Source organism: Diceros bicornis, chromosome 30, assembly GCF_020826845.1.
Source record: "Diceros bicornis minor isolate mBicDic1 chromosome 30, mDicBic1.mat.cur, whole genome shotgun sequence".
NCBI lineage: Eukaryota > Metazoa > Chordata > Mammalia > Perissodactyla > Rhinocerotidae > Diceros > Diceros bicornis.
Window position 1 is genome coordinate 4,472,964 of NC_080769.1, and position 9,840 is coordinate 4,482,803.

At 58.3% G+C, this 9,840-nt stretch overlaps 1 protein-coding gene across 1 annotated transcript; it reads left to right on the top strand.

Annotated features, from left to right (window-relative positions):
• Positions 1-216: 216 nt before the first annotated feature.
• Positions 217-7,714, top strand: FARSA (phenylalanyl-tRNA synthetase subunit alpha). Its single transcript, XM_058525579.1, has 13 exons — positions 217-378; positions 2,243-2,380; positions 2,466-2,564; positions 2,651-2,769; positions 3,859-3,951; positions 4,036-4,164; positions 4,251-4,366; positions 5,733-5,817; positions 5,908-6,007; positions 6,096-6,264; positions 6,340-6,417; positions 6,560-6,674; positions 7,321-7,714. The coding sequence occupies exons 1-13, from the start codon at positions 232-234 to the stop codon at positions 7,457-7,459; spliced, it is 1,527 nt and encodes a 508-aa protein (XP_058381562.1). The 5' UTR covers positions 217-231; the 3' UTR covers positions 7,460-7,714.
• The last annotated feature ends 2,126 nt before the right edge of the window (positions 7,715-9,840 follow it).

Here is a 9,840-nt window from a genome sequence, read left to right on the forward strand (position 1 = left end):
TCATCAATTTGACTGTGTTCAGCCAGACACCACTAGTCCAGCCAGAGGGGAAGGTGAGGACCGAGTGCCTTGCACCTTTTGAGGGTCAATTGACACACTCAAGATGGCGGCGCCCTGAGCCCCGAAACACCTTCCGCCACACTCAAGATGGCGGCGCACGCTCCCGGCGCCGGTTCCGCTTCCGGCCGCTGTGGCGCCCGCCGCGCCACGCCGAGCGCGCTGGGGGCGGCCATGGCGGACGGTCCGCTGGCGGAGGCGCTGCTGCGGCAGCTGGAGGCGGCCGACGGCGGCCTGGACAGCGCGGAGCTGGCGGCCGAGCTGGGCGTGGAGCACCAGGCCGTGGTGGGCGCCGTGAAAAGCCTGCAGGCGCTGGGCGAGGTGAGCCGGGCCCGGAGCGCCGCGCCTCCTCGCTTTTGCACCCGCAGCCCCCTTGCCAGGAGGGCCCTGCTTCCAGGCCGCACTCCCTCGGGCCTGCTTAGGGGTGGTTGCATATGCGTGCAGCCCGGGGTGCGCGGGCGAGGGGTCAGGAACGAGTGAGGGCCCGGGCGCACGGGCGTTCCTCGTGCGTAAACGTCCACTGAGGCGTGAGCAGCGTTGGCGGGGCTACGATGGTGAACAAGCAGGACGCCGTCGCAGCCCTCACGGAGGGCGCGGTCTGATGGGGGAGATACTCAGGTGACCACAGTGACGGAGAAAGCACAGGGAACCCGGGGGAGGTGAGATCTGAGTCGGGTCTCTGCACTGAGGAGGAAAGACATGGCACTTTAGGGATCAATGGAGGTGGGGAGGACAGGTGGTGAGAGAGACCAGCGGAGTCAGAATTTGCATGGCCTTGTAGGTTTTTATCACAGGGGTAGTTGGGAGCCATAGCAGGAGTTGGACCCAGTTAGATGGGTGTGCTGTCTACATCACCCTTGGGAAGGATTGGCTGGGGCAGGGCTGGAGGTAAGGGGAAGAAGGCAGAGGCTGGCACATCCCCAACCTAGAAGGCATGGTGTCTGGCTTTAGGGAGGCAGCTGGAATGGATAGGGGAGTTAGGACAGGGAGTGAAATGAGATTCATGACAAGTGGGGGGGAGCACGGATGAAGCCCAGCCTTCTGACCTGGATAAGTGAAGGGTGATGGGGTTGCTGGGGGGCCCGTGGGCTTCCCAGGAGGCTGGATCCATGAGGCTAGGACTCGGAAAACAGATCTGGGCTGTTTATTCGTCAAGCTCATGTTCTGTGCCCCACTCGGGTCTCAGCTTTATTTATCATCTGATTGTTGCCACAATCCTCGGATGGTGGCACTGTCATTATCCCCGTTTTGCAGATGTGGCAGCTTCTAAGCGCTGGTCAGTAGCATGATCAGTGTATTAGAAGGGACAGGCAAACCTGGATTTGAGATTCCGCGCTCAGGCTGCAGAGCCCGAGGCTGTCGGTGCAGAGAAAGGATTGAAGCTATGGCCTTCAACCATATGTGATGACAGTACCTTAATTGATGTGAAGTTGACGTTTGGGTAGGTCACAGCGAGTTAAATGGTGGCAGTTTAATGTGGTTCAGTCTAATGATGATGGTGGTGATGATAATAACAATAAAAACGATAATAATAGCGGTAGTTAGAATGTGTGCAGCAGTAGCTAAATGCAAAGTTCTCTATGTGTTTTCCATGTGTTAATTCAGTTATTCCTTACAACAATTCTCTGAGGTAGAGCCCCACACACTCTTCTCATGGATGAGAAATTTGCTCAGGGAGGTTAAGCAACTTTCTGAAGGTTACACAGCAAGTGAGGAGCAGAGATGGGAATTCGAATGAAGAGGGAGCCAGGACCTGTGGGCCCCACCCCCAGCCTTGCCCCTGTCTGTGTGACCAGAGCCCGTCCTCATTGTGGGGCGTTGGGTTTCTGTGTGTCATGTGGACCTCCGGAGCCCTTCTCTGACACTGAGATGCAAACACGAAAAGGTGGAGGCAAATCAGTTCACCTGAGACCTTGCAAGATCTTTCTCAGGTTCAAAAGTGACAGAATTTGTTCTCTACCAGATGATATCCTTAGTACTTTACCTCATCCTGGGAGGCGTGACCCATCTTTATCATTATCACCGCGTCACAGAAGGGAAACTGAGGCCCGCCGGGGGAGATCACCCAGCTGGGAAGTGGAGCAGCTGGGATGTGAAGCCGGCTTTGGGGCTGTGCAGCCGCAGTGCTGGGCCAGGGGCGCCTGGCTCTGATCCCTGCCCTCGCTGGGCCCCCATTTCCCTGCAGATCATCGAGGCAGAGCTGCGCTCCACCAGGCGCTGGGAGCTCACGGCGGAGGGCGAGGAAATCGCCCGGGAGGGCAGCCATGAGGCCCGCGTGTTTCGCAGCATCCCCCCGGAGGGCCTGGCCCAGAGCGAGCTCGTGGTAGGGACCTGGGAGGCAGGGCCTAGGGAGGCGACGGGGTGAGGGCAGCCCTCGTGCCCCCCTCACTGCAGCCTTGCTCCCCCAGCGGTTGCCCAGCGGCAAGGTGGGCTTCAGCAAGGCCATGTCCAACAAGTGGATCCGCGTGGACAAAAGTGCGGCCGACGGGCCCCGGGTGTTCCGCGTGGTGAGTCCCTGCAGGCGAGTGGTCGGGCAGGGGGTCGGCGGGTGGCTCCTGGCCCTCACGGCCCCTCGCGCCCGTCGTGGCGACAGGTGGACAGCGTGGAGGATGAGGTGCAGCGGCGGCTCCAGCTGGTCCGGGGCGGGCAGGCCGAGAAGCTGGCGGAGAAGGAGAGGAGCGAGCTCAGGAAGAGGAAGCTGTTGACTGAAGTGTGAGTGGGCGCCACCCCCAGGCTCAGACCTGTGTCACCTGCATGGCCTGGGGTGGGGAGGAGGAGCCTTTCTGCCCCCAGTGGGCCAAGTGCTGTCAGGCTCTTCCAGCCTGTGGTTGTCAAGCACAGGTGCCAGGCTCCTGCCACCTCAGGGCCTTTGCCCGTGCTGCGCCTTCTGCGAGAAGGATCTTCCTGCCAGCCTTTAAGGCAGGCTCCGGCATCGAACCTCTGCTCGTGTGTCACCTGAAGGCCACCCTGACACCCTTTTCCCTTCAGGTTCCACAGAAGCCCCTCCCTCCTATTCATGTCTTTAACACAGTCTGGGCACAGTCTGGGTGCTGGGACCTGCACAGGCTGGGGGCTCTGCTCTCACAGGGCAGACGCCTCTGAGCAGACACCCAGTGGCACAGCAGTTATGAGACCACAGACAGGAGCTGGGCTGCCTGAGTCAAGTCCCGGCTCTGTCACTTATGGCTGTGTGACCTTGGCCAAGTCACCTGATCTTCCCAGGCCTCAGTTTCCTCTTCTGTAAAGTGGCCCCTTTTTGTAAGGTTGTGGGGTGACTTCAGTGGAACAGAGCCTGGCACAGAATAAACCCTCTAAACTTCTTGTTATCGCTCCCAGCTGTATGCTTAGTGCCTTGAACGGGCCTTGGCACATCCTCTGTAACTTTTTTTTTTTTTTAATTTTATTTATTTCTTTTTTCCCCCAAAGTTCTAGTAGATAGTTGTATGTCATAGCTGCACATCCTTCTAGTTGCTGTACGTGGGATGTGGCCTCAGTATGGCCAGAGAAGCAGTGTGTCGGTGTGTGCCCGGGATCCGAACCCGGGCCGCCAGTAGCGGAGCACGCGCACTTAACCGCTAAGCCACGGGGCCGACCCTGTAACTGTTTCTTGAATGAATAAGTGAATGAAAACAGGGACATAGGTGGGGGCCAAATAAGAGGATTTCAGGTGAGGATAAAGGTCAGCAAGAAAATAAAGCAGAGTGAGTTGGTGTGGGGTGTTGGGGTCAGCAGCAGATGAGCAATCAAGGGAAGCCTCTGGGAGGAGGTGACAGTGGTGTCCCCTCCTCCCGCTGGCCACAGGACCCTGAAGACCTACTGGGTGAGCAAAGGCAGCGCCTTCAGCACCAGTGTCTCCAAGCAGGAGGCGGAGCTGAGCCCGGAGATGATCTCTAGGTAGGGAGCGGTGCAGGGTGGGGGCTGGGGCGGGGTGGGGCGGGGGCAGCCCCACCAGGCCCGTGTACCCTGCACCCCCTACAGCGGCTCCTGGCGGGACCAGCCCTTCAAGGCCTACAACTTCTTGGCCCGCGGCGTCCTCCCCGACAGCGGCCACCTGCACCCGCTGCTCAAGGTCCGCACCCAGTTCCGGCAGATCTTCCTGGAGATGGGGTGAGCAGGGGGCCTGGGGGCGGGGCCGGCCTGGCAGCCGGGCCGGGCAGGGCAGGGCAGGGCAGTCAGGCCTTGTCTCCTGCCAGGTTCACCGAGATGCCGACCGACAACTTCATTGAGAGCTCCTTCTGGAACTTCGACGCGCTCTTCCAGCCTCAGCAGCACCCAGCACGGGACCAGCACGACACCTTCTTCCTGCAAGGTGGGGACCCCGCGGCACCATCAGAGGTGCCAGGCCTGGGCAGAGCCTTTCGGGGTGGCGTGCCGTCTTGCAGAGTAAACGCCATCCTCGCAGCATAGCCAGTAAGGCCTGTGTGAGCCGCTCCTGTCAATCACGGTGATCTCCCACCTCCCCGCTTGCCACCTCGGGGCCTTTGCCTGTGCTGTGCCTTCTGCCAGGAACTGTCTTCTCCCAGTCTTCGTGGTGGGCTCCAGCATCAAATGCCTGCTTGTGTGTCACCTCAGAGAGGCCACCCTGACATGCCCTTGTCCCCCTGAGTTCTAAAAGCCCCTCACCCCTAGTGTTCAATCTTGGTTCCTGTTTCTTTCTTTCTTTCCCAGTCCTTAATCGTGTCTGAAATTGAGTGACTTTCCACAGTGGTGGTTGGCTCCCCACCAGGAGGGCAGGCGAGGCCATCGGGTGCCTGTTACCTCGCCGGTAGCAATGGCGTCATTGCCGCCGTCATTGCCATGGCACCCGGAACATTTACTCAGCACTTGCTCTGCACCAGTCATTGGTCCAGTCTCCCTGCCAACTCTAAGAAGTAGCACTGCTGGACCCCCGTTTACACACAAGGAAACGGGGCTCAGAGAGGGAACATCAGTTGCCCAGGGTCACACAGCTTATAAATGGTGGAGGTGGGATTTGATGTCAGGCTTTTCAGGTGTACTAAAACTGTTTCTGGAAGGGATCTTAATTTGCACATTCGTGCAACAAATGGTCACTGAGCCCCTTTTGTGTGCTGAGGTCTCTGTTAAACCCCTGGGGGTCACAGCCATGAACGAGACAGAAGTCCTTACCCTGGTGAGGCAGATGTGTTACATCCTGAGCAGGCTGTATTGGGGGGCAGGTGGGGCCAGTAAATGCAATAGGGGAAACTGGTCTGGGGGGTGGGGGACTTAAAATCAAGTCTTTGCTTAAGCAGAGGCTGAAGGAGGTGAGGTAGGGAGCTGTATTTGGGAAGGAAAGTTCCAGTTAGAGGGAATAGCCAGTGCAAAAGCCCTGAGGCTGGAACGTGCCTGGCATGCTCACAAATCAGTTAGAGGCCCTGTGACTGGAGGGGGTGATTGAGTAGGAGCAGGAGGTGACAAGGACAGGGAGGTGAAGGGACAGCGTGCAGGGCCTGTGGACCACAGGGAGGACTTTGGCTTTGGCATTTCTCTCCAAGTGAGATGAGAGCCATGGAAGGTTCTGGGCAGAAGGGCGATGTGACTGGCTTGGGTGTTCCCAGGTGCTCTCTGGCTGCTGTGGTGGGCGAGGGTGGGAGCCATACGCGTCACTGTCTGTCCTCTGCAGTGGCTGTTGGGAAATGCGCGTTGACTGACAGATGGTGCTCTGTCCCACGCAGATCCAGCTGAGGCCCTGCAGCTCCCGATGGACTACGTCCACCGCGTCAAGCGGACCCACTCTCAGGGCGGCTACGGCTCACAGGGGTGAGGCAGGGCCAGGACTTTGGGGAGCTGGGGGGAAGGAGGTGGGGGCCTTAGGGCCACAGCATAGACCTCCCCCATTTTCCCCTGAAGGTACAAGTACACCTGGAAGCTGGACGAGGCCCGGAAAAACCTGCTGCGCACGCACACCACGGCGGCCAGTGCCCGCGCCCTCTACCGCCTAGCCCAGAAGGTGCGGGTCAGCCTGGGCAGTGTGGGGGCGGGGGCTGTCACACTGACCTTCTGACCCATGCCCAGGCTTGGCCTGCCTCTCACCCCAGAAGCCCTTCACGCCAGTTAAGTACTTCTCCATTGACCGTGTGTTCCGGAACGAGACCCTGGACGCCACGCACTTGGCCGAGTTCCACCAGATCGAGGGCGTTGTGGCTGACCACGGCCTCACCCTTGGCCACCTCATGGGCGTCCTGCGGGAGTTCTTCACCAAGCTAGGTGAGCAGGCAGGCTGGGTGGGTGGGGGTGGAGGCCGTGGGAGATGCCGTGGTCACCAGCCTCGTCCTCCACCAGGTATCACCCAGCTGCGCTTCAAGCCGGCCTACAACCCCTACACAGAGCCCAGCATGGAGGTGTTCAGCTACCACCAAGGTCAGGATGGGACCCGCTCTTGGGGCAGGAAGGAAGTCTCAGCCTGGGTCCCCCTTACTGCCGAGCCCACCCCCTGCCCCCTGAGCTCACCACCAGCCCCAACAACTCACACGTGCCGCCCCACCCTCCTCCACCCCCACAGGCCTGAAGAAGTGGGTGGAGATCGGGAACTCTGGGCTCTTCCGCCCCGAGATGCTGCTGCCCATGGGGCTGCCGGAGAACGTGTCGGTCATTGCCTGGGGCCTCTCCCTGGAGCGGTGAGTGCCCAAGCCACTCCAGGTGTCTGGCCGCGTCGTTCCGGCGACTTGCCAGGCATGGGGCCTGCAGACTTGGAGAACCATCCATTCGCTCATTCAGTTGACAGACCTCTAGTGAGCACTGCTGTGTGCTTGTGCTGGGCTGTGAGCACAACAGCACACGTGCCTGCTTCGTGAAGCCGGGTCCTGGGGGGGGGGGGTGTGAGAGGGCCGGTAATTAGCGAGTAAATAACGAAGTTCAGCAAGTGAGGCCTGGAGTGAGTCTGAAGGCAGCAAGTGCTATAGAGAAAACACAGGGAGGGCTGCGGAGATGCGGTCGTCAGTGGGAGGTGATGTTAGATGAGGTGGACGAAGGGGTGAGCCCTGGAGATATCTGGGGAAGGGCGTTCCAGGCAGGGGTAACAGCCAGTGCAAAGGCCCTGAGGCTGGAGCATGCCTGCTGTTTTGAAGAACAGAGAGGAGACCAGTGTACCTGGAAGGAGTGAGGGAGTGAAGGGGAGAGCAGGAGGAGACGAGGGTGGGGAGTAACAGGGCAGGTCATGCAGGGCCTTGTGGGCCCCAGGGAGGACTTGGGCCTTTACTCTGAGGTTCTGATCAGAGGTGAGCCTGACCTGACCTGGCATTAAAACCATGTCTCTTCCCCAAGCCCGACGATGATCAAGTATGGCATCAACAACATCCGGGAGCTGGTGGGCCACAAGGTGAACCTGCAGATGGTCTACGACAGCCCCCTGTGCCGCCTGGACACTGAAGCGGGGCCCCTGCAGACCCAGGAGGCCGCGTGACAGGGGCCCCCTGGCTGGGCCGCCCTCCCCGAGCCCCTGCTGCCCAGCCCCTCTGCATCCCTGCCAATGACCCCCGTGTATTTATGAGGCCTCTGTGAGGCCATCCCCTGGCCCCTGGTCCCCCCCCCCCCCCGCCCCCCAGGGTCCCAGGGGCAGCGGAGCGGGTAGCAGGCTTGTTCTGTTGTCCACCTGAGGGTGGGCCCTCGGGAGCCCTGCAGGCTGGCTACTGGCTAATAAAGTGGGCAGTTGCCCCCATCTGGTGCCTTTCCTTAGGAGTGGAGGTGGGGGCCCAGGGCCCAGGTGTGAGGCTGGTGGGTTGGGGTCTTGGATCCTCAGGAGCTCCAGGCCAGCTAAGCCAGATCCCCCTGAGGAAGATTAGCGCCATCATGCGTTTCCCAATCCCCTACTGGTGCCAGGCCCTTCTAGGTGAGCCACCAGAACCGCCTACCCCTGTGGAAGGGCATGTGGGAGGGGAGGCCAAGGCAGGTGTCAGGGCCCCACAAGCCAGGATTCCCCCTAACTGGTGGGAGCCGGGTGTGTGGGGGCCGGGTGGGAGGGGCGGCAGCAAGCTAAGCTTTTATTTATTTATTTTTTGTGTGTGTGAGGAAGATCAGCCCTGAGCTGACATCCATGCCAATCCTCTTGTTGGTGAGGAAGATTGGCCCTGGGCTAACATCCAGCCGATCTTCCTCTCCTTTATATGGGACGCCGCCACAGCATGGCTTGACAAGTGGCGGATCGGTGCGCGCCTGGGACCCGAACCCGGGCCGCCAGCAGCGGAGTGTGCGCACTTAACTGGTATGCCACGGGGCCGCCCAGTGTGCGCACTTAACCGGTACGCCACGGGGCCGGCCCAAGCTAAGCTTTTAAAAGCTGGCCTTTTTTCTTCCAAAAGAGCAGTTTTAGGTTCACAGCAAAATTGAGCAGCAGGTGCAGATATTGCCCATATACCCCCCACTCTCATGCACAGCCTCCCCCCTTATCAACATCCCCCCCAGAGTGGGGCATTTGTTACAGTGGATGAGCCTGCAGTGACATCGTTATCACCCACAGTCCGTGGTTGACATGAGGGCTCGCTCTGGATGCTGTGCACTCTGGGTTTGGACAAATGTATGATGACTTGTATCCACCATTACAGTGTCACACCGGGTACTTCCACTGCCCTCAAGTCCTCTGTGCTCCCCCCTAAAAAGCTGTTCTTTTAAAAAAATTCTCCTAAGGATTTCAGATGAGCCCCAAATAGAGAGCCGAGCTGGATAAAGCTCTACGAACCCACCACTCACATTGAACAGTGAGTGGGGTCTCACACCTGTTTCTGGGGGAACATTTCAAAGCAAATCCCGGCCGCCACATCACTCACCCCACGTCGTGAGGGGCAGCGCACTTGGAAATGTGGACGTTTCTTAGTAACCATGAGAGGCTGGCCGTCAGCTGAGGGCATGGGCCCACTGGCCCTGGGGCCTGTGGGCACCAGTCTTGGAGGGCTCTTCAGTCACATGTGTTTTTTTCTTTGTTTCAAATTAAAGAATTCAGTGATACAGAAAAATATTCATGCAGTACATTTGCACCTCAAGTGCCAGGGGTGTTCGTGAGCTGAAGACTTGGCAGTAGACGAAGCTGACTCAGGTCCCTGCCCTCAGGAGCTGACATGGGGGGTGGACGGGCACAGGAGACACGATAAACAGGTGAATACAGAAGTGGAGGGAGGGAGGGGTAAGGGCCATGTAGGAAGTACAGGCAGGTGAGGAGGGTGAAGCGTATATAATATGAAGTGTAATACAGTCAACACGCAGGAGTCCACTCCCAGCTCAATCCAATCTGAGCATTGACTGTGTTTTGGATCTGTCACTTTTTAGATTTATGTGACAAATGGTTTGAAGACCCTGTGGGCTTGTCCTACTTCCTTTCGCCCCCGCCCCACTAAGGTTGCCCCTGCTGGATTAGTGTTTATCATTTTCATGTGTTTTTCAACTTGTACTACTTATATAAGTTACTTTAGCAAGACATGGCTTCATTTTGCACGTTTGCAAAAGTTGTACAAACCGTGCACTGGAAACACCGTACAACTTGGGTGTTGCTTTTGTTTTGGTTGGGGGTGTGTGTGCAGGCTTAACCGTGAGTCTCTGAGATTTTTCCCTGTAGACGATCCTCAAATTGTCAAATCCGATGCTGTGGGAAGATGCGTTTTGTTCAACTTGTGGCTTTGCCACAAGGTACTGACTGATGTTAGCTGCTGTTGATAAACTCACTGTGTTCCAGATGTTTATCCCTGAAACCCTTACATTTGTCTGATGTTTTCAATTTTATCACCTCTGTAATAGACAAGGATGGGTTTTGACAGTGAGTGGCAGTTTTATGATCACCCCCACTGGTAGGAGACA

Excerpts from the sequence above, each read along its gene's own strand:
- FARSA (XM_058525579.1), top strand. The coding sequence starts at position 232 with ATGGCGGACGGTCCGCTGGCGGAGGCGCTGCTGCGGCAGCTGGAGGCG. Across the intron at positions 2,381-2,465 it reads TGGCCCAGAGCGAGCTCGTG|CGGTTGCCCAGCGGCAAGGT; the intron begins GTAGGGACCTGG and ends TTGCTCCCCCAG. Across the intron at positions 6,418-6,559 it reads GGTGTTCAGCTACCACCAAG|GCCTGAAGAAGTGGGTGGAG; the intron begins GTCAGGATGGGA and ends CCACCCCCACAG.